The 27,694-nt window shown below is 36.2% G+C and overlaps 13 protein-coding genes across 13 annotated transcripts; 2 read left to right on the forward strand and 11 right to left on the reverse strand.

The window, feature by feature from the left end:
- Positions 1-100: 100 nt before the first annotated feature.
- On the reverse strand, positions 101-1,715 carry GCK72_007370 (uncharacterized protein; the record flags this gene model as incomplete). Its single annotated transcript, XM_053726142.1, has 7 exons — positions 101-226; positions 275-426; positions 474-612; positions 662-866; positions 1,097-1,215; positions 1,263-1,565; positions 1,614-1,715. The coding sequence occupies 7 exons, from the start codon at positions 1,713-1,715 to the stop codon at positions 101-103; spliced, it is 1,146 nt and encodes a 381-aa protein (XP_053590336.1).
- A 1,675-nt stretch (positions 1,716-3,390) lies between these two features.
- Positions 3,391-4,787, reverse strand: GCK72_007371 (uncharacterized protein; the record flags this gene model as incomplete). Its single annotated transcript, XM_053726143.1, has 7 exons — positions 3,391-3,516; positions 3,565-3,716; positions 3,764-3,902; positions 3,956-4,084; positions 4,132-4,332; positions 4,382-4,690; positions 4,740-4,787. 7 exons carry the CDS (start codon positions 4,785-4,787, stop codon positions 3,391-3,393), a joined length of 1,104 nt encoding a protein of 367 aa, XP_053590337.1.
- Positions 4,788-5,223: 436 nt separating this feature from the next.
- GCK72_007372 (uncharacterized protein) lies at positions 5,224-6,217 on the reverse strand (the record flags this gene model as incomplete). Its single annotated transcript, XM_053726144.1, has 6 exons — positions 5,224-5,337; positions 5,385-5,525; positions 5,573-5,628; positions 5,674-5,917; positions 5,970-6,163; positions 6,208-6,217. 6 exons carry the CDS (start codon positions 6,215-6,217, stop codon positions 5,224-5,226), a joined length of 759 nt encoding a protein of 252 aa, XP_053590338.1.
- A 347-nt stretch (positions 6,218-6,564) lies between these two features.
- On the reverse strand, positions 6,565-7,230 carry GCK72_007373 (uncharacterized protein; the record flags this gene model as incomplete). The annotated part of the gene is made up of 2 exons (XM_053726145.1): positions 6,565-6,761; positions 6,816-7,230. The coding sequence occupies 2 exons, from the start codon at positions 7,228-7,230 to the stop codon at positions 6,565-6,567; spliced, it is 612 nt and encodes a 203-aa protein (XP_053590339.1).
- Positions 7,231-7,841: 611 nt separating this feature from the next.
- Positions 7,842-8,946, reverse strand: GCK72_007374 (uncharacterized protein; the record flags this gene model as incomplete). Its single annotated transcript, XM_053726146.1, has 5 exons — positions 7,842-7,964; positions 8,013-8,164; positions 8,212-8,359; positions 8,408-8,783; positions 8,837-8,946. The coding sequence occupies 5 exons, from the start codon at positions 8,944-8,946 to the stop codon at positions 7,842-7,844; spliced, it is 909 nt and encodes a 302-aa protein (XP_053590340.1).
- Positions 8,947-9,197: 251 nt separating this feature from the next.
- On the reverse strand, positions 9,198-10,859 carry GCK72_007375 (uncharacterized protein; the record flags this gene model as incomplete). Its single annotated transcript, XM_053726147.1, has 5 exons — positions 9,198-9,302; positions 9,593-10,049; positions 10,226-10,456; positions 10,501-10,770; positions 10,825-10,859. The coding sequence occupies 5 exons, from the start codon at positions 10,857-10,859 to the stop codon at positions 9,198-9,200; spliced, it is 1,098 nt and encodes a 365-aa protein (XP_053590341.1).
- Positions 10,860-11,320: 461 nt separating this feature from the next.
- Positions 11,321-12,319, forward strand: GCK72_007376 (uncharacterized protein; the record flags this gene model as incomplete). The annotated part of the gene is made up of 3 exons (XM_053726148.1): positions 11,321-11,436; positions 11,486-12,149; positions 12,194-12,319. The coding sequence occupies 3 exons, from the start codon at positions 11,321-11,323 to the stop codon at positions 12,317-12,319; spliced, it is 906 nt and encodes a 301-aa protein (XP_053590342.1).
- A 323-nt stretch (positions 12,320-12,642) lies between these two features.
- GCK72_007377 (uncharacterized protein) lies at positions 12,643-13,703 on the forward strand (the record flags this gene model as incomplete). Its single annotated transcript, XM_053726149.1, has 4 exons — positions 12,643-13,134; positions 13,189-13,336; positions 13,380-13,531; positions 13,578-13,703. The coding sequence occupies 4 exons, from the start codon at positions 12,643-12,645 to the stop codon at positions 13,701-13,703; spliced, it is 918 nt and encodes a 305-aa protein (XP_053590343.1).
- Positions 13,704-13,844: 141 nt separating this feature from the next.
- Positions 13,845-14,955, reverse strand: GCK72_007378 (uncharacterized protein; the record flags this gene model as incomplete). The annotated part of the gene is made up of 5 exons (XM_003100044.2): positions 13,845-13,970; positions 14,017-14,168; positions 14,218-14,365; positions 14,411-14,792; positions 14,843-14,955. 5 exons carry the CDS (start codon positions 14,953-14,955, stop codon positions 13,845-13,847), a joined length of 921 nt encoding a protein of 306 aa, XP_003100092.2.
- A 176-nt stretch (positions 14,956-15,131) lies between these two features.
- Positions 15,132-16,276, reverse strand: GCK72_007379 (uncharacterized protein; the record flags this gene model as incomplete). Its single annotated transcript, XM_053726150.1, has 5 exons — positions 15,132-15,257; positions 15,302-15,453; positions 15,497-15,644; positions 15,698-16,079; positions 16,164-16,276. 5 exons carry the CDS (start codon positions 16,274-16,276, stop codon positions 15,132-15,134), a joined length of 921 nt encoding a protein of 306 aa, XP_053590344.1.
- A 268-nt stretch (positions 16,277-16,544) lies between these two features.
- GCK72_007380 (uncharacterized protein) lies at positions 16,545-18,799 on the reverse strand (the record flags this gene model as incomplete). Its single annotated transcript, XM_053726151.1, has 9 exons — positions 16,545-16,714; positions 16,764-16,878; positions 16,925-17,027; positions 17,076-17,385; positions 17,804-17,974; positions 18,128-18,166; positions 18,216-18,330; positions 18,377-18,455; positions 18,504-18,799. The coding sequence occupies 9 exons, from the start codon at positions 18,797-18,799 to the stop codon at positions 16,545-16,547; spliced, it is 1,398 nt and encodes a 465-aa protein (XP_053590345.1).
- A 475-nt stretch (positions 18,800-19,274) lies between these two features.
- Positions 19,275-20,451, reverse strand: GCK72_007381 (uncharacterized protein; the record flags this gene model as incomplete). Its single annotated transcript, XM_053726152.1, has 5 exons — positions 19,275-19,400; positions 19,447-19,598; positions 19,650-19,797; positions 19,843-20,224; positions 20,339-20,451. 5 exons carry the CDS (start codon positions 20,449-20,451, stop codon positions 19,275-19,277), a joined length of 921 nt encoding a protein of 306 aa, XP_053590346.1.
- A 321-nt stretch (positions 20,452-20,772) lies between these two features.
- On the reverse strand, positions 20,773-21,955 carry GCK72_007382 (uncharacterized protein; the record flags this gene model as incomplete). Its single annotated transcript, XM_053726153.1, has 4 exons — positions 20,773-20,895; positions 20,942-21,241; positions 21,432-21,798; positions 21,846-21,955. 4 exons carry the CDS (start codon positions 21,953-21,955, stop codon positions 20,773-20,775), a joined length of 900 nt encoding a protein of 299 aa, XP_053590347.1.
- Between the last annotated feature and the right edge of the window lie 5,739 nt (positions 21,956-27,694).

Below are 27,694 nucleotides of genomic sequence, written 5' to 3' on the forward strand. Positions count from 1 at the left end.
GTGTATAAGTTATTACAAAAATGCAGATAAAAGAATGATAAAATGACAAGTGAAGCTTATTAGAATGAATTTAATAGAACTGGTTACAGAATTAACGTAACTATTCAAGAAGAGCCAGGGATTTCTGGAATAGTGATGTCATTGTCGACGGTTCCATATAACTAATTTCTGATGTTATTACCGATCGAATATCTGCGGCAGTATTGATATTGTCCAAGCAGTGTTCCTGGAATTTCTTATTTTAGATATTCTGGAGAGAAACATTTATAAATACCTTCAATTTCTCCAACTTGTACTTGGTCGCTAACTGCAATTTCTTCTTCATTTTCTTCCCAGATCCATCGATAAGAAATTCTTCACATTTCTTAGTAACAGCGTGTGTATCGTACTTCTCAGCCATGTAGAGAACAACTTCCACTGTCTTTTCTAAAAGAAATTATGATACTTTAAAGATAATGAAGTGTATTTGTTACCATTAATCGCAGGTTCTCCGTACAAAACTTCCAAAAAGACTTGAAAATCTTCTGGTTCAATATCGCTGAGTTCTACTTTTCCGTTCGGTGATATCTCTGATAGAAACGACTTGAAGTAGACGGATTGAGCAGCGAGATGCTAAAAAGGATGTTTAGAAAAACAGTGAAACTCCGGAGAAGTAACTCACCAACTTGAATACATAGAATTTCGTCTCTTTGACTACAATCACAACATCCGAAAATGCTTTATTTCTTTCATCGAAATTTCTCAATGATTTCCCATATAATCCAGTTGTTTTAGTAATTTTGACACGAATTTCTGCTCTTAATTTTCCATCCCGTACATAGTCCTTTTCCAAGATTTCCCAGTCAACAAATTTATTCCATCCTGTACTATTGAACTTTGTATTTCCATTTTTAGTACCAAACTTGTGGGAAAATTCTCGAATCATTTTCGTTCCTTCATTTGAAACAAAGCTGTATGCCTTACTTGTCTGAGCCGACCACTCCTCCACTTCTAACGATTTTGAACAATGCAGGCAAAAATTCATAAAATTTCCATTACGATAGATATACATTTTCCTGAAATCGTAAATGACTTTCGTTATTTTCCAAAATCATACCACGGAATATTGAAATGTTCCTCTTCTTCGCTGTAAACTGGGCTCGTGCTGATTTCTGAAACATTTTCGAAAACATGTTTGAACACAAATTCCTTTCCAATGACATTTGCTGATGTATCCTGAATTTTCAATGTTTATAATTCAAATTAGAACAAAATACACTCACATTATTCACTGAAGTATCTGGAAGTAACGATGAATCAACTGAATCCGGAACACTCATCAATTTCTTCATTGACTGTATCTCTGATGGATATTGATTTTTCAATTCTTCCAAATCTGATTTTATCGATCGAATCTCTTTCAACACTTGCTCAGATTGAAGTTTCAGTTCTTTATTCTGATCCTTCATCGTCTTCATTAGTTCTTCATTGAACTTATTTTGTTCATTCTCACGATTTATCATTGATTCATATAAATCTTTAAGCATTTTGTTTCCAGAGAGACTTGTCACGTCGAATGAAGATTGCTGAATTTATAAAATATCAGGTGAAAAAACTATCTCGAGCTGGCTTACCTTGGAAAAAATGGATTGAATTTCATTGGTTTCAGATTGAAGCTTTTGGAATTTCGACATCAAATTGTTGGGATTGTTAGCGTTGTCAGTGGTGTCAGACATCTAACATTATTTAATTAAGGAGAAATCATGATTAATTAACTTTCGATTCATTGAAAACTTTCAAAGTATATGGCTGCATTTAGATAAAAACAATCAATGAGATATACAAGAGGTTCAGTAATTAATCTAAATAAGCGGTTTATTTGGCATTCAACCTTCTTAAAGTAACGGAAAAAGGTGAGAACTCAAAAAAAAAGGTTGGCTCAAAAAAAAGGTTGGCTCAAGTGATTGCTCTGTGGGACCTGAACACATGACCGAACGCGCACACAGGTGAATCGCGACTCATGAATAATCATACGCTTACAAGTAATTGGGATATCACTCACATGTCGCGAAAATGGAAGACTTGTAATACGCGTGATCGCGAAACTATACGCGTCGATGAATAATTGACGAAATATTGGACTATCGCGATAAGTCTGATAAGTTATTGGTTAATCGCGAAAATGTGGGCGTGACATATTTCCAAGACTTCTGTTTCTTATTTTACTTTATTTTCATCTTTTTTTCTTATTTTTTTACAGCTTTCTGTAAAAGAACTTCTCAATGTGACAAACAAAAAAGAATATAAGCTGCTTGGACAATAAACAAGAAGAGGTTTGTCTGCAATCACATTGAGAGTCTAATTGTAAATGGCGACATATTTTCAGATTTGGGTAGGACAGTATAGGACGATAATTCAAACGATTTCGGATGAAAAATCTACGGAAATGGATTCACAATGCGTTCAGAGGATCAAGAAGAGCGACCAATTTTATGGCTTCTTCGGCTTGTTAGCTGAGAATATATGGGAACACCTTTAGGTAATTTTTTTTTTAAGTTGTGTTTTTGTACTAATTTTTATTTTATAGCATCGAAATACCCCTCAACCCCATGAACAACACCATCGACGGCCACGATTCAATGAAGCTGTTTTGAGAGGAGTTCGAAAAGGAGGCGAAGCTCATGACGAAAAATAATTTATTACTGACTTTACCATGTATAATTTGATTCACCCTTCTTATGTTATCCATTTTTTGTCTCATTTTGTTCATTATTTCCAATAAATTATTTTCTAAAACCCAGCGAATTCAAATAATTTTCGCGATACGTGAACAATTACCGATCGCGATTACACAAATATCATACGATTTTAGTCGCGATTTGCGAGCAATATGCGAATAATTCATCAATATTCGCGATTTGTCAATTACAGACCGATAATAGGTATCATCGCTTGTACGTATCGGGACAAGTTCGCGAACAATATTTGACAAATTACACGCTTTCCGCGATTCACCTGTGCATGGGTACAAAACCGCAACCGGCTGAGCTACACGGCCGATAACACAGCCACCCACTCGGGGCTGTGATAAACGTGGGTGCTTCTCAATCACAATTTCGATCACAATTTTTTTGCGTTCTCACCTCCTTTAAGGGAAGCGAAATTAATTAACTTTTGATTCAATGAAAACTTTCAAAGTATATGTTTACATGTAGATAAAAACAATCAATGAGAAATACAAGAGGTTCAGTAATTAATCTAAAAAAACGATTTATTTGGCATTTAGAATATATATTTAAAGTAGCGGGAAATTTTGTACAAGTTATTACAAAAATGCAGATAAAGGAATGTAAAAATGACAAGTGAAGATTACTAGAATGGATTCAATAGAACTGGTTAGATGTAAAATAATTATCCCAGAAGAGCTAGAGATTTCTGGAATAGTGATGCCATTGTCGACGGTTCCATATCACTAATTTCTGATGACACAACCGATCGAATCTCTGCGGCAGTATTGATATTGTCGAAGCAATGTTTCTGAAATTTCTTGTTTTAGATATTATGGATGAAAGCAATGATAGTTACCTTCAATTTCTCCAACCTGTATTTGGTCGCTAGCTGCAACTTCTTCTTCATTTTCTTCTCTGATTTATCAATTAGAAATTTCTCACACTTCTTCGTAACTCCATCTGTACCATAAATTTGTGCTACATAAAGAATAACCTCTACTGTATTTTCTGAAAGAATTTCTCATAATTACAAGGTGACAAAAATTACTGGCTACCATCAATTGCTGGTTCTCCATACAACACTTCCAGGTAGACTTGAAAATCTTCTGGTTCGATATCAGCTAGTTCGAGTTTTGTATTTTCCGAATGCTCCTTAAGAAGAGATTTGAAGAATGAGGATTGCGCAGCGAGAAGCTGAAAAAAAAAACAGCTAGAAAACAGTGAAACCATCTCAGGAATTCACTTACCAACTGGAATACATAGAACTTCGTCTCTTTGACCACAATCACAACTGTGATTGAATCTATAGCATCTGGCTCTTCCGCCTCAACTTCTTCAACCATCTCTTCCATATTGTAATCATCAATATGATTGATCTTCGCGTTTTTCGGCTTCTGTTTCTTTTTGATCCCCATTCGCTCACTCTCCAAGTCCATTCTTCATCTTTTTCCGGTCTAATCAAAGGAAATTCTCTTTTTTTGAACGGAAAATCGAATGGCGGTTTTCTGTTTCGATTCAAAAACGTGTTCTTTTCTTCTCTCGCCACGCGGAGATTTTCAACACGCTTTGCTTTTTTAGCGCGTTTCTTCGCCAACGCTTCGTGCATTCGTTTTGCAAGCGATTTCTGAAAATGTCCCAATTAGAAAATTTTCAATTCAATGACGTAGTAATACCATTTTCTCTGGTTTTTCTACATTTTCAGCTGCTTTTGGTTCATTGAAATTTGATTTTTGCTCGACGTCTTCACTATTGAATCTTGATCGGGTTTGTCTTTTCACTTCTTCTTCCTCTTCTTCTTTTCCATCAGTTTCCACTTCTTCTTTTACTACTTTTTTATCAGCTTTCTCTCTTTTCTTCTGCTGAAGAAGACGTGCTCTTTCAGCTCGAGCTCTCTTTCTATCGCTTTTCAATTGTCTTGCTTTCATTGAAGCTTCAAAAGCATTCTTAACTGATGCATTTTTCTTGGTTTCATCGGCAGACACCTGAAAATGAATTTTCTTTCCCATTTATTGCAAAATTATCGCCACTTACATCTGTTTCGACACCTGGTTGTTGAGAGATATCTTCGTCGTTGTTCATTGTTATTTTTTCTGAAATTAAACGTGATTTTTAGTTTTGAAAACGTGTCAAAAAGGTGTGAACAAACGCAATTGCTGTCCGATTTAATTTTAAAAAACCGGTGCTCTGCGTCTCCCACTCTCTCGTGCATGCAGAAAGAGCGCGTTTGAAACACGGATTTTTTGTCACAGTATTGAATGTTAGGCCGAGTAAAGTTAATTGCAAAACGAACTGTTAAGAAGTTGGATTCATAGAATGAAAATTGATGTTAAAAACTATCCACTACGTTTTTAAGGAAAATTATAGAAAGATTTCAGGAAATAATAGTGAGATTTTGAGAAAATTTAAGCCAAAGTTGAGGACCTAGGAATTTCAACGGCGGATATGCTTCTGGCAATAACCTAGACGAAATATAAGAAACATATAAAACATGAAAAAAGTTATTTTTATTACACATTCATCCCCCTATTCTTTGGTAAAATGCCAAATAAACATGATCCTTCTGCTCGTAAAGTACATGTGGGCACTCCAATTCCACTTTATGAATGTAGTAGAACTGATCCATTGTGTCCTGAAAATAAGCGAGATCTATGAGGGATACTGTAGAGTCTTCCATACCCATTGAAGATGAAACACCCATTCATGTTCATAGACAAAATAATGAGTTTCATTTTTAGTGGAACTTGAAATTGTGTACAATCGGAAATAGGACTGTTCGAGTGCAGGCAGTGGAATGTCATCGTAGTCGATTCTGTACAGCTGGAAACGAGAGAGAAGTTTTCAGACAAATTGAGATTGAAACTTACTTTCAGCTCAACCGATTTCACGTTGCCACGATGAAACAGGAGAATTTCTATTTGTGCTGAAAACCACATTGTTGCCTTAATTGTTTCAGAAATACACTTACGGAGATTAGTCTTCTCCCCCACATCACAAATACTCACTTCAATCGATTTGTTATTAGAGAACTTGCTGATGAATTCAACTGATGAATACCGTGGAATGGGCGGAGTTATAGTGCGAATTGACTCGAGAAAGTTCTCGGTGACGACTTCTCGAATAGCTTTCAGTGATTCATCCATATAATCAATCATTGGATTACACAGCACTTCCAGACGAGTTATATACACTTTCAGGTCTCCGTGTTGGTTCTGAAAATGGATATTTTGTAGTGGAAAGATAAACTGAAACAAGAGAACTCACGACATCTATAGTCACTTTGAAATCGAAATCGAAAGTAGTCGCATTGTCTCTCTTTCCGGGTTGAAGTCTCATTGTTATTCTGAAAGTCGATTGCGACTTCTGAACATTCAACGGCTGAATTCTGATATAATCTGTGTCATTCTCTTTTGGATGCCACATTTGACCGAATCGTTTGTACCACGACAGAAATTGATCTAAAAATTGTAATGATTGAACAAAAAACAATACCCTACTATACTTTTAGTCATTATACTCGGATCCACATTATCGTATTCACAAAATGTAATATTCAAGAATCCCGGGTTATCATCGAGTCCTTCTAGCCATAACTCGGTATCTTATCTGTCGCTTCCTCTCGAATTCTCGACGGATCTTGCAACAAAAGGTCCGTCAGATTCCGGAAAGCCACGTGCCCATTATTTCGTTGGAAATTTTCTAAAGTTTCTCTTCGCACTTCTGATTGAGTGTACTTATGATTCACTCTGCCATGATCCATACAACCACCACCCACCACTATTTTCTTGATTTTGTACAGATTTTGGGATTCTTTTGTCTGAATTCTTTTGTCTGTATTGATTTATTATCAGAATTTTCTTCAGATTCTCACTGAATATTTAGCCGTTATATTCCAAATGACAGGTGCAGGAAATCCCCATTTCGAGGTCAAATCCACAGTAATAATTGTATTTAGAACATCTTTTTCTGTGGGTAAAACTTCATAAGAATACTTTGTGTCGTCAGTAATACGCTCTATGGAGATACGAGCACGTCTTAAGTAATGAAGAAATTGATCTGAAATGGTTTCAGATTGAAACGAGAAGTGTAATGATACTTCAAATAACTAACATTTGTTCAGAATGATATCAGTTCCACACAATTCCGCAGTCATATCCTCATCCATCAACGACGCCAATGCAAATGCACTTCGAATCCATCTGAATTTCATGGAACTCTGTCCCAGAACATGAAGAGCAAATGATTCGGCAACATTATCCTTCAGATCATTTATCTCTTTGTCTGACCTATTTTTGAACGCTTTCAGTTGTTTCAAATCAACTGAAAAAGTTTTCATTGAAAACGCTACAGTAACCCAGGATACTGTAGTCGAATGCTCATCCAACATCTCTTCCAAAGCCGGATTGCCATTATACCGTTTTCCAATCTTTTTCAAAATTTCACTCAATTTGTGGTTTTCGGAGCAGACGATTAGTTGGAGTAAGACAAATAGAACAATTATCAGACGACTAGTTCGAAAATTCATTTCTAAAAAACTGGAACTGATTTGATCACGGAGAATAAGAGAAAATCAGGGCACGCCTGATTACTTTCATCTTTACCACGGACTATCAAATGCTCTACTCTCACACAGAAGACTTTCTGAGCAATCTGGATCCCCTACAGTAACCCGACTATGTAAGACACCATCGTATGAAAATAAACTATATTTCATTGTGGTTTTCATTATTGAATTATCAAAAATTGCAAAAGAATGAGAATACCGTAAAAACTGTATTAGAGCGACACCTTTAATAGAACGACACCTCTAATAGAACGACACCCATCTATACTCAGAATTCATGAATATGATTATCCCAGTGTATTTTCTTGGTTCTGATTAGAAGCAGCGGGAATAGTAACCTGTAGATCAACAAATAGAACCTTCAAAAAAGTTTTTTTCCGTTTAACTTTAATGAGTTTCTGAAACCACAAAATTTTTCTGAGAGACGGTTGAAAAATAGAGCGACATGTCGCTCTAATACAGTTTTTACGGTATGTACGAAACCAAAAAAAGATCTAGGACAGTATCAGGCAGAAATCTAAAAACGAACAAGAAATAAAAGTGGAAAGCATGGAAAACAAGGAAAATTAGAATTATTGGAAGCCCAATGATTTCTGAAGAAGAGCTCTCGAGACTGCAGGATCCATTTCCTCGATATCATCTGGCATCACTGAGCGAATATCGTCGAGAGTTTTGATCTCCGAGAGACATTTTTCCTGGAAAAATCCAACTGATTATCAGAATAACACTTTCAATCTAGCTACCTTCAAAATCTGCAAATTGTATCGAGTCGAAATTTGCAGTTTATTTTTCAGTGTCTTTTTGCTGTCCTTCAGAAGAAACTCTTCGCATCTTTTGATAGCAGTTGGTGCGTCATACATGTCCGCCAAGTGAAGAATTCCATCGACAGTGGCATCTGTAAACACTAGTTCATTGAAATGACAAACGCTTCACAACGCCTACCATCAACAGAAGGTTCACCATGAATAAGTTCAAGGAAATTCTGAAAATCTTCTGGATCGATTCCAGTGAGTGTCACCTCCGATTTCTGAGATTCTTCAAAATTTCCGAGAAAAAGTGATTTGAAATACAAGGATTGGATGGAGAGGAACTGAAATGAAAGTTTGTTGTCCACAATGACATTATTCACATTTCTCACCATTCTCAATGTATAAAACTTAATATCCTTCACAACCAACACAACATCCGATAATTCTTTCATTGATTCATCGAATCGTTTCAACTTCTCCTTCTCGAATCCGACCATTTTCATAATTCGCACGTTCATTTCGAATGTGACTGGTTTCTCGTCTGTTTCAACGTGTTCCAGCAGTTTGTTAAAATCCATAAAGTTTACCCAACCCCAGTATTTATCATTCCTGTTATAAGACCGGAAATGAGTCGATTGGAGGGAATCCTTCGCCGATTGTAACTTGAAAGTCAATTCAGTATCGATGGACCACTCGCGGTCTTCGGCTTTCAGACATTTAAGAAAGAAGGTTACGCGGTCATCGAGAATGAAAAACTGCATATTCCTGTGAAAATGATGTATATTATTCCCTCATGTGTTGTTTCTGAATTTTTTCACCATGAAATTCCGTAGTGTTCTTCTGTCACACTGTATGGTTCACCCTCTTCTAATGCTTCAAAATCTTCAACGACATATCTCATTACGAATTTCTTCTCATTAGTTTCCATATTTTCGGGCTGAAAAATCTGCAAACCAGATGAAATATGATTTGAAAACTATTGTAAAAGATATTTTAAAGAGTCTAAATCTTTTCTTCCAGCAAAATTTAATCGAACGCTTACCGATGTTTATAAATGAAAAAAAAAACAAATAAAAAGTGAAACAAAAACATGCATATAAAACATTTTCAGACAAAGTTCACATTGGTTACATAAAAATTTCCATAAAACGATAAAACATTTCTTTATTCCATCACAGGTTATCTTCTCGCTGCTTCCCCCACACGACCTCTCTCCATCGCTTCCCTCCACTGCTTCATCGAACCATCCGAGTCGACGACATGCACTCTCTTCGCCGTTTTTACCTTAAATATTATTGAATTATTTTGTTCGTATCTATCAGCAGCCCACTCCCTCTTGCAACTGCGCCCCACCGCAAACGAGAGAATATCGACGAGAGACGCAGAGTTTTTTCTGGCGCCGACACAGATTTTCACTTGACCTTTTTTCGCTGTTTTTCATAATAACTTACAGAAAAAACTTTTGAAAATAGCGAAAATAGAGAAAAACTGTGAAAATCTGTGTCGGAGCGAGAAAAACCTCTGCATCTCTCGCCGATACTCTCTCGTTTGCGGGTGGGTTGCTATTAGCTTACCGATGGAATTTTCTTAAGTTCCTTGACATGAAAATTGCGGAAATTCTCAAAAATGATGCTTTCCGTTCGATTCCAGCAGCAGTGGAGGAAGAAAGAGGAAGTGCTGTGAAGCAGATTCGAATAGAAATACTTGACATGAATCGATTGAGGTGGCACTAATTGATGAAGTCTCTTCAGAACATGAGTATGCATTCCTGATACCTCGAACACTTCCAGTTTCGTAATATTACAATGATTCAGAATATACGCAAGTGAATGAGTGAACTTTTCCAGGTAAATCAGATTTCGATCACTTCCAAATGCATTGATTTTTGGAATTTTGAGTTCTGAATACTTAAAATTTCTCATAACACTCATGAACACGTCTTCTTCTGGGAATAATTGAACTACATCGAGCTTCATGCGATACGAATCGATTGATTTCATTTCGGTACGAGATGTGGCACGGAGACAGAGTCTGAAATTAAGAAATTGATAAACTTATTAGCACGGCACGCTTCTTCCTACCGCGCTCTACCGAAACCGAAGAAAATTGCGTGCGAAATTGAGAGACTCAGAGAAAAAGAGACAATCTTCAAATCGGTGGAGCGTAGTTGTAACAAAAGCTAATACAAAGACTTTTATAAGAATTACCTGTCTTCAAAATCCAAATACTCCATACATTTCATCTTCAACGTCGGCGACAAATCATTCCAATTCGTATCAAATTTGACGTCATTTTCAGATTTCTCGATTTCTTCTCTCCCAGAATCGATTAAATCCAACAAATCTTCTTCAATCACAAAATCGCTTTGATTGATTTCTATTTGAATCTTTTGAATTGTAGATAGGGCGATTTCGTGGTCGGTTTCATTTATCGATGGTCTGAAAATGCGGAAAATTAAGAAAAAAAACCATTTTTTTGTTACCTTTCCTCCAAATAATTCAAACATTTTCTCTTCAATTCTTCCGACAAATCACTAAAATTGAAATCCGACTCCAAGTAATCACTGAAGTCCAAAATATACTCATATTCAATTAATTCATCTCTCCCAGACTCGATTTCATCTAACATATCCTCGTCGAGAATGAAATTGTTTTTATTAATTTCTTTTCGAACTTCTAGAAGCTTCGATAGAAGATTTTCGTAGCTTGAGCCTCTATTGATAGGTTTTTTGTCGATTTCAGCTATTAATAATCTGAAAAAATAAATATTTGGTTCGAAAAATGTTTTAAAATTCTATCAGAAATACCTTAATTCCCAGTCATCAACTTCTCCTTGATTCATGATCCAATTTTCAGATTTTCAGAGCGGGCGATAGAGATTTTCTGGAAAAAACGAGAAATGAAAGGAAAAATTAACAAAAACTGCAAAAAGTCCAAGCGAACACGTCATTGACGCTGTAACGCGTCAAGGTGCGCCAGACTTTGGTACGAGACTCCGAAATTACGCAACTGCGCTGTGTTTATAAAGGCGCGTGGTTTGAATTTCAATCATGTTTACAATTAATTTTCGAAACTTTTCAAGTGATTTTCAGCCGAATTTTCTCACCAATTCTCTAAAAATCGAACAATTACCAAATTCTTATTAGTTTGAACAAGAAATATACCCCTAAAATTGGTTATTTTTTCTTTCTTTTAATGAAAATCTTGAGTTTCCGTTTTCTCATCTTTTTCCGTCTTTCATTCTAATTTTTCAGTTAAAAGCGCTCAATTCTACCAATATCTCGTCAAACGAATCGATCAAACATGTCCGAAGCCAACGAGAAGCGATTTGTGATCAAGCACGTTTTCAAGAACATTTCACGCATTGAAAGTGGACAAATAGTTTATGGAAGTACAAAAGAACATTTCGGTTACAATTGGTGAGTTTTCAGCTTGATAAACAGTCTTTGAAATATTGAATTTTCTCAGGACGCTCAGCATGTCATGGGAACGGCCATCAACAATGAATTATATTAAGTTGATGTGTGAGAAAGTGCCAAATGACAGTACATGGTCGATTGAAACTACTATCAATTCGGAAATGCTCAGTAAAATGGGAAAGGAATCAGAAATTCATAAGTTCTCCGCAAAGTCGACACCGGAAGTCATAATGGTTGGAATGTACTATGAACACTTGAGGCATTTAACTGTGAATGGTGATTTGGAGGTCGAAATCAATGTGAAGATTAATGAAGTCCAGAAAGAAAAGTTGAGAAATTTCGACGAGGCGATGAAAGAGTTCTCGGATGTGGTGTTGATTGTGGAGGATGAGAAATTCTATGTCTCTAAACTATTTCTGGCTTCTCACTGCACGTATTTCAACTCTCTTTTTTTCGGAAATTTCGGAGAAGCAGATAAATCGGAAGTAGAAATCAAGGAGATTCAAGCGGAGGACTTCCAAAATTTTCTCGAATTGATAAATGGAGAATCGTTTGTCGATGACTATACTGTCAACGGACTTCTTCAGTTGGCTGATTTCTTCGATTCCAAAACTGCATTTAGAAGATGCGAGGAGTTTCTGATGAATAGCTCGAAGAAGTCGGTCAGAGAAAAAGTTGGATTAGCCATCAAGTACAATATCGATAAATTGAAGGTAGAAAATACAAAAAGTAATCTTAAAATCCCAATTATTTACAGGAAAAGTGCATTTCGAGCATGAAAACTGTTGATGAAGTCCATTCAGTTCTTCCAGAAGTTTCGAGTCATGTTGCCGATTCCGTCTGGAAAGAATTGTTGATGAAAACACTTTCTTTCTCCAAATAATTCTCATTTTTTATCTACTTTTCTCCCATTTTGTCACTGAAATCACACGAAAGTTTTACCTATCAATTGTATGTTAAAAGTTTTACCCCGTCGAATAAACTCTATAGTTATTCAACCATGTTTATCAAATCGTTTGCTTTTTTGCAGTAGTTTATACTGTGTATTCCATATTTTTGAGTTTTTCACAAAAAAACACTTTCCGATTATTCAAATTTCGTGAAATCAAGCAGTTTCATACAGCACGTTTAGGAAAAAACTGCGCGGCGTCGTTGCAAAACAGACTCCGCCCATTTTTCACGGAATTTGCAATTCTTTTTTTCAGAATGACTGCATGTAACCCGTTTATCATAAAGCACGTAGTCAAGAACATTTCGAATTTTAATAAAGAAGAATGGGATTACAGTCAAAACGAGGAACATTCTGGAATCGATTGGAAAATCGGAATCACTGAAAAGAATGGATTCGTTGCGATTAATTTAATCTGCAATCACTCCACAAACGATGACAAATGGACCATTCAAACAGTCGACGACGAATTCAAAATCATTTCGATCAGTGGAAAAAGTTGCACGAAAAAAGTGAATCAATGCTTCAATGAGAAGTCGAAATCGAATGGATTCGATGATTTCATTGCATGGGAAGAAATGATTAAGAACTACGTTATTGAAGACAATTTGGTTGTAGAGATTCATGTGAATCAGATGATAATTTCTGGAATCGAAAAGAGAAATTTGAAAGTATTCGACGAATCGATGAAGGAGTTCTCGGATGTCGTCTTGATTGTGGAGGATCAGAAGTTTTATGTCTCGAAGCTGGTAGGAAAACCGAAAAAAAAAAGAAAAATTCAAAATTGAAATATATTATTTCAGTATCTCGCCAGTCAATCCACGTATTTCGAAGCGTTTTTTTTGAGAAATTTCGAGGAATCAAAGAAATCTGAAGTGACTTTGAATGATATCAACGCGAAGGATTTTCAGAATTTTCTCGAGTTGCTTCATGGAGAATCGCCGATTGATGGTAGAGCGCATTTTAAAATTGTAGATGAAAACTAGAATTTCAGACAGCACAATCGAAGGAATCGTCCGCTTGGCGGATATGTATGATGCTAAAATGGCTGTGAGAAAATGTGAACAATTTCTGATGGATAACTCTGGAAAAACGCTGAAAGAGAAGTTGCGAATGGCTCATCAATACCATTTGGAGAACTTGAAGGTAGCAACAGCGCTCTACTGATAATAACCAATAAAGTTTATTTCAGATGAAATGCCTTTCCAACATCCAAAGTGCTGCAGAAATCCGTTCGGTATTGACCTATGATCTGTCGAAAATGGATCCAACTGTCGTCGGAGCACTTCTTCAAAAAACCCTCGCACTTTTTAAATAAGAATTGTTGTTTTTTTCTAATAAAAAGGAGCAGGTTTTATTTATTCAAAACAACAACGAATCAACAAAAACAATAATTTTGAAACAAGAACAAAAAGATAAAATATTCAAAAATCCCTATCGATGAACTCGTTATTGCACATCATGGTAAATATGACAACGCTTTCTGGAGAAGAGCCGCGACAACCGATGGATCCATTTCGCTGACGTCGTATGAGAGAACAGAGCGAATGTCTGCGACATTCTTGATTCTGGAGAGAACTCCATCCTTAAAAAAACAACTTTTTATATCATCGCAAAAGTCAGAAATCTACCATCAAGTTATCCATATCGTACTGTTTTGCGATTTTTAACTTTTCTTTCAGTGTTTTCTCCGAGTACCTAATGAGAAATTCTTCGCACTTTTTGAGTGCAATTCCAGCATTATACATGTCAGCCAATTGAAGAATTCCATCGATTGTTTCATCTGTAAAAATGATATTTTGAAAAATTCAAGTATTCTGGAAGGTTCGAACCGTCAATCGGCGATTCTCCGTATATCAATTCCAAAAAGTTCTGAAAATCTTCCGACTTGCAACCATCGAGTTTGATTTCTGGTTTTTTAGACCCCCTTTGCTTTTTCGATAGAATCGATTCAAAGAACGAGGATTGTGTAGCGAGGAACTGAAAGATTTTATTGACTGAAATTGAACTCATACCCAAACATACCAATTTGGAGACATAGAATTTCTCATTTTCCACAGTCAAAATGACATCTGAGAATATATCCATATTGGAGTCGAAATTTCTCAACTTCTTCTTCGCGATTCCAGTCATTTTGCTGATTTTAATATATTCTTCAATAGTGATATTTCCATCGGTCATATAATCCTTTTCCATATCTTCCCATTTGATAAACTCATGCCATCCCACACCAGGAGAGTTGTTGCTACTACTCTTATACGGTACCATGTTTCTTTTCTCTACTTTTCCTCCTACCGAGATTAGTCTCGCTTCCCGCTCAATGGTAATCGACCATTCGGTGGTTTTAGGATAAAGACAATAGAGATAATAAGCAAGGTATCCCTTTCTTCTAGTGACGCCTATTGTCCTGAATAAAATATATTTTCCCGTAGCAATCGAACAACGCGTCTACGTTACCATGAAACATTGAAATGTTCTTCTGTAGGACCGCGTTGATACTCATTTTCTTTGAGATTCCGAACATCTTGGAAAACGTGTTTTAGCACAAATTTCTTTTTCGGAGCAGACATATCTGAAAGACAAAGCAAGACAGTGCGCTCAAATGAGAACATTAGAATTGTGAAAAAATATAAAATATACAGAATCAGATACTGTAGTCGAGAAGTAAATTCAAACACATAGAATTGTTGATGTTTATTAATTATTCGAGTATATAAAATGAGAAAAATACAAATTTCAACAAATTTTATGAGAGAAGTAAGAGAGATTTCTGCAGGAGAGCTCCAACGACCGATGGATCCATTTCACTAGTTGTGTATGACAAGACAGAACGAATGTCTTCAACAGTATTGATTTTGGAGAGACATGACATCTGAAAAATAAAAAAAAATATCATTTATTTTAGCGAAACACAACCTTCAAGTTTTCCAGCTTGTATTTTTTAGCCATTTGCAACTTCACTTTCAATGTTTTTCCAGAATTATTAATCAGAAAGTTTTCGCATTTCCTGATCGCAGTTGGAGCCTGATACTTGTCAGCCAATTGAACGATTTTATCGATTGTTTCACCTGAAAATGATTGATCACTTGATTAATTTGATTTGTCACCTACCATCGATTGGTGATTCTCCGTAGATCAATTCCAGAAAGTACTGAAAATCCTCCGATTTGCAACCATCCAGTGTGATTTCTGGTTTTTCGAATTCTTCTTGTTTTCTAGTTAGAAGAGATTTGAAGTACGATGACTGGTCGGCGAGAAACTGGAAAACAGAAAATTACTATTAGTGAACTGGGAGAAATGATTGAAGCTTACCAATTTTGAGACATAAAACTTCTCATTTTCCACAATAATTACCAAATCTGAAAACTCTTCCATTGTCGCATCGAAATTTTTCAATTTCTTCTTTTTAATTCCAGACATTCCGAAGATTTCAACATGACATTCAATAGTAATATGATCATCAATCATATAATCCATTTCCATATTCTCCCAATTGATAAACGTGTTCCATCCCCAACCAGAAAATTCGTCTTCATTAGCATATTTATATTCAAATGTCCTCGAAGTCGATTTTCCAGTAACTGAGATCAACATTATTTGGGCTTTTGTAGAGATTGACCAAGTAGTAGTTTTAGGTTGATTGCAGGAAAAATGGATACCAAGATGCCCATTATTTTTAATAACACGAATATACCTGGAAATTGGAACATTAGGAAAGAAATCAGTTTTTTTAACAAAAAGGTGAAAAACAAGGCAAGTCTTCTAGCTTTCAACCCACCATGGAACATTGAAATGCTCTTCAGTCGGACTGTACTGAACTCCATCTTCTTTGAGACTCGAAATATTCGTGAAATCATGTCTCATTACGAACTTCTTAGCGGGAGCTGTCATTTCTGTAACTTTTGGTATTAGAAAGGATGAAAAAAAATGGTTAATTTTCAACAACGGAAAGCTAAAATAAAAATGTTTTTTAATCATCAAAATAAAAGTTTCAATTCGCAAAAGTCGTAAATAGAAATTTGATTCAAACAAATGAAGTTTTTTGGGCATGAAAAAGTTTACATGTTTAAAAATGATTAACGAAAATGATTTATTTCAACACAAATTAACAATTAAAAAATCAACACAGCAGGAGGCATACAACCTTTCCTAATTATTATTAATAACCATTGTTTTGGATATGGTTGGCGATTCCGCGTTCAAGCTGTACCATGAACTGGGAAAATTTATTCTGGTAAAATGATGAATTTGGACCGAGACGAATGGAGTTAACCTCATAAATATTGAAATACGGGTCGCTGGGAAGGTCTTGATGTGCTTTATACGGTTCTGGAAAGATGATTGATGTCACTGGTGGTTGTAAACTAGTTTTACTCACTGTAATAAATGTCAAAAATCGATCCATACTTCATCGAAACAGTGTTGGCATTAAATCCATCTGGGTAAATAATAATCCCACCGTTAGTAACTGGAAGGTGGAAAATAAGAACTGCCTGAAAAATATAAAACGATTACAAGAAAATGTTTAGATTAATGTACTTTTTTCGGATGAGTAATGATTTCGAGCATCTCCTTGTCAGTTTCAATGATTCGAAGGTTATGGTTGGGTGGAATTTTCTTTTCGGCAGAGTGCTTCAATTGTCTGAAATTAATTATAGTGATTTCAAATATGCAGACATTGAATAAATACCTTTTGCACAACTCCATCAGACCATCCAATAGATAAAACTGAGCTTCTTGTTCAATTTCTAGAATCTCTTTTTCGGAATCCGGAAGCGCCACATGACCATCTCTCAGAAAATTCAGAATTAATCTGAAGTGAGTTGGATCACGATCGATGAAAATGCATCCGGATTCGTCTTTTTCGACAGGGATTTCAGTTTCAATCATCACTTTGAGCATTCCATCGAATCTTGTCAACGTGGATTTCGTGGTTTGAAAGACGGTTCCGCCGATGTTCAGTTTCACGATATTTCCAGATGACATCTTTAGAGTGGAATCTTAGAAAATATTTATTTTTGATAATTGATGTAGAAAAGCAGCCCGGGTTTTGAAACAAGAAGCACGCCCCAATATATTATGAATTCATTTTTTTCTGAGCAAGAGAAGTTCGCGCCGTACTCACGCGGCGGCCACGCCCACTCCGATTTCAACGCTGCGTTCAATTTTTGAACACTGTCGCAAGAAATGGGCGTGGCCGCCGCGAACTACTCTTGCACAGAAAAAAAATGAATTCATAATAATTATTCGCAAATGTCGTAAATAGAAATTTGATTCAAACAAATGAAGTTTTTCGGCACGAAAAAGTTTAAATATTAAAAAATGATTAACAAAATGATTTATTTCAACGCAAGTTAACAATTTTGAAAAATTAACATAACAGGGAGAATATAACCTTTTGGAATTAATACTTATTACCATTTAATTTATAACGTAGAGCGATTTCGTTTTCAACCGCTTGCATGAACGTCACTGTTCCACGCATATGTCGTCGTGGACGGGCATGAATGCAGCCAGCCTGATAAATAACGAAAAAGGGCTCCTTCAAGGCCTCCTTGCAGGGATGTGCGTGTGGAGGCGCTTTGGGTGCTGAAAGATTTCAAAGTGTGCGAAATGCGACGAGAGAGAGTGTGTAAAATCGAGAGAATGTGTCTGCGTCTCTCCATTTCGCACACTCTTTCTCGTCGCATTTTCAAATTTCGGCTGAAAATGCGAGGCGCTCAACGCCACCCGGGCACACACCTGCCTCCTTGGGAAGATCGTTATTTATTTTGTACGGTTCTGGAATAATTATTGATGTCGCTGTTTGTTATAAACTAGTTTTACTCACTGTAATAAATGTCAAAGTTCGATCCATATTTTGTCGATAAAATGTTTGCATCAAATCCAAGCGGGTATGTAATAGTACCATCGTGATAAGCTGGAAGGTGGATAACAAGAACTGACTGAAAAACATGAAATGATGAAAATAAAATGTTTATATTAATCTACTTTTTTTGGATGAGTGATGATTTCGAGCATCTCCTTGTCGGTTTCAATGATTCGGAAGTTATTGGTAGGCTCCAATTGTCTGAAATTAATTCTTTCGATTTCAAAGATGCAGACGTTGAGTGTATACATTTTGCACAATTCCATCAAACCATCCAATTGATAAAACTGAGCTTCTTGTTGAATTTCTAGAATCTCTTTTTCGGAATCCGGAAGCGTCACTTGACCATCTCTCAGAAAATTCAGAATTCCATCGAAATGTTTTGGCGAGCGATCGATGAAAATGCATCCTGATTCGTCTTTTTCGACAGGAATTTCAGTTTCCATCATCACTTTGAGCATTCCATCGAATCTTGTCAACGTGGATTTCGTGGTTTTGAAGACGGTGCCACCAATGTCCAGTTTCACGATATTTCCAGATGCCATTTTTAGAATGGAATCTGAAAAAGAATTGATTTTTTATATTTTTGATAATTGGCGTAGAAAAGGAAAAGCTTTCTTCTTCAGTGCGAGAGACGAGAATTGCTCATTCGTGTGCTGATTGGGTGATTGGTAGGGGGCGGAGTAATTCTTTGAGCGCTGATTGGTCGCGTGAAATTAAGAATGAGCAATTTTCACATTTTTGACTTGGCCGAAGCGGAAAATAGTCCCCCTCGCCAGACACCGTCTCTCGATTGCACACACTCTCTCTCATTTCGCGTTTTCGCACAGTTTGAATTTTAAGAAAATGTTTTCTCAGCGCCCCCACATAAAAAGTGTTTGTAGAAAAGTAGAAAAGTGTTTCAAATATGACTGTTGAATCCAACAACATTAAGAAAATAAAATAAAATGAAAATTTCAATGAAACGTTTATCAAAAATAACAGAAGAATCTAAATTAATCTCAAATTCGAAAGTGAAAATTATGGAAGAAGAGCGATAGATTTTTGAAGAAGTGCTCCGACGACAGATGGATCCATTTCACTGAAATCATATGAGAAGACAGATCGGAGGTCGGCGGCGGTGGTGATTTTGGAGATACAGTTTTCCTGGAAAATCAATCGATATTTTCTCGTTCTCTTTGCAAATGTGTACCTTCAATTTATTCAAATCGTATCGTTTCGCCAATCGCAATTTCTCCTTCAACGTTTTCTCTGAATCTCTGATAAGAAACTCTTCGCATTTTCTCATTGCAATCGGGACGTCGTATATACCAGCCAATCCAAGAATTCCATCGATTGTTTCATCTGTAATTAATAATTTGATCTCATCTGAATGTGAGAAACGCAATTAACTACCATCAATTGGCGATTCTCCGTAGATCAATTCCAGAAAGTACTGAAAATCTTTCGATTTACAATTTTCCAGTGTGACCTCTCTTTTTTGAATTTCCTCTTGTTTTCCCATCAGAATCGATTTGAAATATGAAGATTGACTGGCGAGAAACTGAAATATATTAATACTTTCAAATCAAAAAATCAAGGATTCTACCAATTTCGAAATGTAGAACTTCTCATCTTCCACAATCAATACGACATCGGAGAATTCACTCATAGATTCGTCGAAATTTCTCAATTTCTTTCTCTCGATTCCAGTCATTTTCTTGATTTTCACATGCGTTTCGATCATAATATCACCATCAACCATATAACTCTTCTCCATATCTTCCCATTTGATGAAATTGAAGCCCCAACCAGTGTAGTTGCTATTACTCTTATACGTCGATTCGGTATCTTTCCTCTCATATAATTTTCCTCCTATCGAGAATAGTCTGACTTCCCAATCAACGGTAATCGACCACTCTGTAGTTTTTGGTTGCTCGCAATAGAAAAAATGAGTGAGATGTCCATCTTTCCGTCCCACTTTCGTTTTCCTGTAACAAATACTTGGGAATACTCGGGACGAAATTTTTTAAATAAAGTTTTCAGATTTGCACCAAAATTGTTTAAATTTAAATATGATGACAAATGTTCAGTCTGATATTTACCATGGAACATTGAAATGTTCTTCCACGGGGCTTGATTGTTCCTCTCCTTCTTTGAGACTCGAAATATTCTTGAAAATTTGTCTCAACACGAATTCTTTGGCAGGTGCTGTCATCTGAAAACCCCTTTCTGGAATGATGATATTAGCACGACACGCTTTTTACAACCGTGCTCTACCGAATCCGAAGAAAACTGTGTGCGAAATTGAGAGACTCAGAGAAAAAGAGACATTTTTCAAGGACGTTTCGGTGGAGCGAAGTTGTAAGAGCTGTTCCGAGCTAGTACATAGTTATTCAGTTTCAGGTATTGGAAGTGATTAATCAACATGAAAAAGAATCATTGAAAATCAATACAAATTTAAATGTTACAAATTTTACACACTATTAAGATGATAAAACGCTACAATGTACTTCAAAATGATACCACAAAATTTAAATTAATGAGACGAATAGGCTTTCAGGAACAATTCCTTCCAGACAGTTGGACTGAATTGATCGGCATCTTCTGGCACGACGTCCACGATTTCAGCCACAGTATTCATCTCGGACAGACATTTTTCCTGAAAATTAAAAAAGGAAATTTTCAAATCACAATAAATCGAATACCTTCAATCGATCCATATTATACCTAACTGCTGAAACGAACTTCATTTTCAATGGATGCTTTGATTTCTCGAGCAAAAACTCTTCACATCTTCTGATTGCAGTTCTCGCATCATACATGTCACCTAATTTCAGAATTCCAGTAACTGTATCATTATCAATTGAAGATTCTCCGTAAAGAACTTCTAGAAAATGTTGCAGTTCGTATGGGTCCACATCTTTCAGTTCGATTTCCGGATTTCCAGATTCTTTGAAATTTTCATGAAATAAAGTATTGAAATATGTCGAGTGAGCAGCGAGATACTGTAAAATACATATTTTATTGGTTTGTATTATATTAGCTCGACACAGTTCTTACAACTGCGCTCCACCGAAATGCTCTTGAAAAATGTCTTTTTTTCTCTGAGTCTCTCAATTTCGCACACAATTTTCATCGGATTTAGTAGAGCGCGGTTGTAAGAAGCGTGTTTTGCTAATATATCATTCTGCTCACCATTTTAATAACGTGAAATTTCTGATCTCCAGCGATCAAAACGACATCTGAAAATTCGGATTCGTTGAACGTCCTGAATGACTCTTTGATTCCTTTCATTCCATTAATAGTCACATTGAATTCGATTGTCACATTTCCATTAATCAAATAACTATCCATTTCTCCCAATGAAAAAAATTTGATACGGCTGTTCGATCCGATATCTTGAGAGAAAATACGATCGATTGAAATTGAATCATTTTCTCCGAAAATTTTTCTGATATTCATCACGATATTGGTATCGATTGACCACTCCTCAATTTCATGAAATTTTTCGCAATGTAGAAAGAACTGTGCATAGCTTCCATCTACATATACACCAAGTTTCCTAAAATATTTTAGTATTTTCCGATATTTAAGATTTAGAAAAACTACCATGGGATTTTGAAATGAATCTCTGTCGGTAAATAATGAAATTTGTCTTTCTCCATGTTCAAAAGATCGGTGAAAACGTGTTTCATCTGGAATACTTTGTCGGTTGACATTGTCGAGCAGCTTTTCTGAAAAAACGATTTAAATATAACAAAAATAAATCATAAAAGAATATGAGAGTAGGAAAATAGAGAGAAAAACAGAGCACATCGAGGAAATTTGCATAAAATTACAAACATTTTTAAAAAGTAAGCAAAAATTGGGTTTTGCCGTTTTAAACTTGAAATTGGGCGATATGTAGACAATAAATTGTAATTTTTAAGATAAAACATTCTGGAACAAACTGATGAATGAATTTCTCTTGAAAAATCACGAAAAATTGAAAAATTATAAGCCCAAACACCGGCCGACAAAAAGTAGCAAATCGAGTAAACAGTACGACACTCCGCTCTTACGCCAATGCGTGTTGTTTAGCCACCGCTCGTTTCAAGTTTTAGAATGAGTTTTTTCGGACTGTTTTCATTGTTTTTCAGATTTATTTCAGAGTGTTTTATTGATTTTTTGAAATGAATTCGTCAAAATATATTTTAGAAAAACATAGTGCTTCGTTTGCAATTTTTAAACTGGTAAAAGTCGTAAAAATCAGTTCATACTATTTTTGGGCCTATTCTCGGGATGTAAAAACATTTTTCACTGGTTCAGGGAAGCAGAAAATCTGCGAAAATAGTTTTTCGTTGCTTTTTTCCAATTCACGATAAATAGAAATCGGCGAAAAAGCTTCCCGGGAATAGGCCCATTACTTTTCGAGAGCCGAACTCATCAATGCGAATTGCAAAAATGAAAAATTGTTTTTTTCTTCTGAAAAACTATTTTAAATCTTCCTTTTATAGCTTGTTACACTTAATGATTATGCATACACCAACTTCAAATCTGTTTCGTTTTCAGCAGAAATAATCAAAAATGGTGGAAGTTTTCGAGTACAAGAGTGCGGCAAAAACAGTAACTTGTGCGGGTAACGGTATCATGAAAATTAGCGTTCGAAATGGAATCAAATGGTATGAAAATACAGAAACAAAACATTCAAATTTGTGTTTGCAGTACTTGGTTGGCGCACGCTTCTGTAAATACCCAGTTCGCTACAAACCGTACAAACTACTCGTGGATTTTTGATTGGTCACAGTTAGAAGCCCAAGGATGTGACGGACTAACTGGAAGCATTACTGTCAGATCAACTACCAACAGTTTCATTGCATTCAACGTTAATGTTGACTTGAAAAATACTTATCAAATCATCGCGGATGAAAAGCCGGCTAACCATGGTGGTTACTCGGTCACCTATGAATATTCACTCACTCCACAATACACTCCAATCCAAAAAATTTCGTACGATGAAATGTTCCTTCCATCCGAACTCACCGATGCAATTCTGGTTGTCGATGGAAAGAAATTGAACGTCAATAAAATGGTAATTTTCTGTGAAAATTTTCTACCAAATTCATTATTCTTTTCAGTTTCTCTCCTATCACTCTGAATTCTTCCGTGCACTTTTTTCATCGAATTACAAAGAAGGAAGTATGTCGGAAATACCAATTGAAGATGTTTCATACGAAGATTTTGCACTTCTTCTCGGCACAATCCAACCAAAAGCAGTGTTCCCACACGGTACATTTTCCAGAATTCTTCTCTAATCGATTTAATTCGTTCAGATAAAACTGTCGAGAAGCTTCTGGAAATGGCTGATCGATTCATTATGCCATCAGTCATTGGCCAGGTCGAATATCATCTTCTTCACAACACTACAATTGGCAATGAAAAATTGATGTGGATGGCTGATACATATGGAATGGATAAGCTACTAGAGAAGACTGCCCGCCATACAAGGTCACCCGAAAAAGCGAAACTTCTAAGGAATTCTCCAGAATACAAAAAGCTGTCAAAGAATGCGAAGTCGATTGTTCTCGATTGGATAATTCAATTAATTTGATCGGTTTTTATGTTTCATTTTTATTGACGTTTTTTGTTATTGTTGTTGATTCTTTTTTATGTTTATTTCAGAGTGTTTTATTGATTTTTTGAAATGAATTCGTCGAAATATAATTTAGAAAAACATAGTGCTTCGTTTGCAATTTTTTAACCGGTAAAAATCCGTCAGTTTTTACTTTTTTTCGAGATTCGTATTCATCAATGCCAACTGTAAAAAAAAAGCTTTTGCCTGTCGAAAAAACTATTCTAAATCTTCCTTTTTACTGCTTGTTACTTTTAATAATTATGCATTCACCAATTTCAAATCTAATTCGTTTTCAGCTGAAAAAATCAAAAAATGGTGGAAGTTATCCAGTACAAGAGTGCGGAACAAATAGTCCACAATTTTGGAAAAGTTATAATGGAAATTAGCGATCAAAATGGAATCAAATGGTATAAAAAATAAAGAAACAAAGCATTCACATTTATGTTTACAGTACTTGGTTGGCGCACGTTTCTGTAATCAACCAGCAGTACGCTTCATACCGTGCAAACTACTCGTGGATTTTTGATTGGGCACAGTTAAAAGCCCAAAGATGTGTCGGACTAACTGGAAAAATCATTGTCAGATCAGCTGAAAACGTTTTTACTGCATTCAACGTTAATGTTGACTTGAAAAATCCTGTGCAAAGCATCACGGAGGAAAGGGCAATTAATTTTACGTCTTTTTCTGCCACCTATGAATATTCACTCACTCCACAATACACTCCTATTCCAATTCAAAAAGTTTTGTACGATGAAATGTTCCTACCATCCGAGCTCAATGATGCAATTCTGGTCGTCGATGGAAAGAAGTTGCACGTCAATAAAATGGTAATTTTTCTGTTAAAATTTTCAACCAAATTCATTATTTTCAATTTCTCTCCTATCACTCTGACTTCTTCCGTGCACTCTTCTCATCTAATTACAAAGAAGGAAGTATGTCGGAAATTCCAATTGAAGATGTTTCTTACGAAGATTTTGGACTTCTTCTCAGCACTATTTACCCAAAAACAGCAGACTTGCAAAATATCGGCCCGGCCCGGCTCGGCCCGTCGGCCCGGAGTCAAAAAATGAGCACAATTTTTTCACAAAATTTTTCGAAATTTTTTGAAATTTTCATCAAAAATAGTCAAAAATCCTATGTACACTCGAGTTTTATCGATATGTAAAAACATAGTCGAAAATTCGACTTTTTTGCGAAAAAATCAAAAAATTTTCAAAAAAATTCAAATTTTCAAATTTTTGTACTGTGACCCGAGCCGACCGGGCCGGGCCGGGCCAGGCCGGGCCGGGCCGGGCCGGGCCGGTGAAAATTCTCAAATCGGCCCGGCCCGGCCCGGCCCGGCCCGGCCCGGCCCGGCCCGGCCCGTTGCAAGTATGAAAAACAGTGTTTCCAGATGGTACATTGTTCGTAGAATTCTTCTCGAATCCATCTAATTTTTTAGATAAAACTGCCGAAAAGCTTCTGGAAATGGCGGATCGATTCATTATGCCATCAGTGATTGGCCATGTCGAATATCATCTTCTCCACAATACTAAAATTGAAAATGAGAAATTGATGTGGATGGCTGATGCATATGGAATGGATAAGCTATTAGAGAAAACTGTCCGTCAAACAAATACTATCGAAAAAGCGAAACTTTTGAAGAATTCTCCAGAATACCAGAAGTTGTCGAATGATGCGAAGGCGACTGTTCTCGATCGGATTATGCAATTAATTTGATCCGTTTTTATCTGTTTCATTTTTATTGACGTTTTTTGTTATTGTAGCTGATTCTTTTTTATGTTTATTTCAGAGTGTTTTATTGATTTTTTGAAAAGAATTTGATTTTTTGAAAAGAAGATGCTTCGTTTGCAATTTTTCAACCGGTAAAAATCCGTCAGTTTTTACTTTTTTCGAGGTCCGTATTCATCAATGCCAACTGTAAAAAACTGAAAAAGCTTTTACATGTCGAAAAAACTATTCTAAATCTTCCTTTTTACTGCTTGTTACTTTTAATAATTATGCATTCACCAATTTCAAATCTAATCCGTTTTCAGCTGAAACAATCAAAAATGGCGGAAGTTATCCAGTACAAGAGTGTGGCAAAAAAAATCAAGAGTGTGGGAATTGCTGCCCAGGAAGTTAGCGATCAAAATGGAATTAAATGGTATGAAAATACAGAAGCAAAACATTCCAATTTATGTTTACAGTACATGGTCGGCGCACGTTTCTTTAAATGCCCAGCAAACTGCATATCATACATACTACTCGTGGAATTTCGATTGGACACAGTTAGAAGCCCAAGGATGTGACGGACTAACTGGAAGCATTACTGTCAGATCAACTACCAACAGTTTCATTGCATTCAACGTTAATGTTGACTTGAAAAATCCTGTGCAAACCATCTCGAAGGAAAGCGCAATGGATTCAACGTCTCCTACCACCTATGAATATTCGCTCACTCCCCAATACACTCCAATTCCAATCCAAAAAGTTCCGTACGATGAAATGTTCCTACCATCCGAACTCACTGATGCAATTCTTGTCGTCGATGGGAAGAAGTTGCATGTCAATAAAATGGTAATTTTCTATTAAAATTTTCTACCAAAATCAATTTTTTCAGTTCCTCTCGTTCCATTCTGATTTCTTCCGTGCACTTTTCTCATCTAATTACAAAGAAGGAAGTATGGCGGAAATTCCAATTGAAGGTGTTTCATACGAAGATTTTGGTCTACTTCTCAGCACTATTTACCCAAAAACAGTGTTTCCTCATGGTACATTGTTTGTAGAATTCTTCTCGAATCCATCTAATTTTTCAGATAAAACTGTCGAGAAGCTTCTGGAAATGGCTGATCGCTTTATGATGCCATCAGTGATTGGCCATGTCGAATATCATCTTCTCCACAATACAAGAATTGGAAATGAGAAATTGTTGTGGATGGCTGATGCATATGGAATGAAACAACTACTAGAGAAGACTGTTCGTCAAACAAGTACTGTCGAAAAAGCGAAACTTCTGAAGAATTCTCCAGAATACAAGAAGTTGTCGAAGGATGCGAAGTCGATTGTTCTCGATCGGATTATGCAATTGATTTGATCCGTTTTTATCTGTTTCATTTTTGTTTATTTTATTTGTTTTTGTTGTTGATTTGTTTTCTGAATTTTTTTCAAAGTGTTTTGTTGATTTTTGAAAAGAATTCGTCGAAATATATTTTAGAAAACATAGTGCTTCGTTTGCAATTTTTAAACCGGTAAAAATCCGTCAGTTTTTACAATTTACTTTTCGAGGTCCGAACTCAACAATGCCAACTGCAAAAATGAAAACAGTGTCCAAAAAACTATTCTAAATCTTCCTTTTTGCAGCTTGTTACTCTTCATAGTTATGCATACACCAATTTCTAATTCGTTTTCAGCTGAAAAAATCAAAAAATGGTGAGGTAAACGTAAATATCAGACACTAACTGGGGGTAATGCAAACGCGCCCGGTTGCACCACCCGCGCGCCCACACCACACATATAGGGACCTGCCGCACCATCCTCCTTCACACAGGTAAAACGGGGATGCCGAGAAAAGGGGTGATCGGCAGCTTGAGAACCGCTAACAGGCGAAGAATGGTCGGTCGGCAGCCGAAAAACCGCGAATTGCTGAAGGGTGGCCGACTGGTGGCTGGCAAGCCGCAAACAGCCCAAAAGAGGTCCAAAGTAAAAATTGTTAGAATTCTATAGAAACTCACAACTTTTGTGGAAAAATTTTTGTGTACGATACCTCAGAATCCTTTCTAGTCTAATGACAGTCTTTATTTTTAAAAATTTAATAATTTTGATAAAGTGGCTGACTGGTGGCTGAGCGGCGGCTGAAGGACCG

This window comes from Caenorhabditis remanei, chromosome II (genome assembly GCF_010183535.1).
Source record: "Caenorhabditis remanei strain PX506 chromosome II, whole genome shotgun sequence".
In the NCBI taxonomy this organism is placed as follows: Eukaryota; Metazoa; Nematoda; class Chromadorea; order Rhabditida; family Rhabditidae; genus Caenorhabditis; species Caenorhabditis remanei.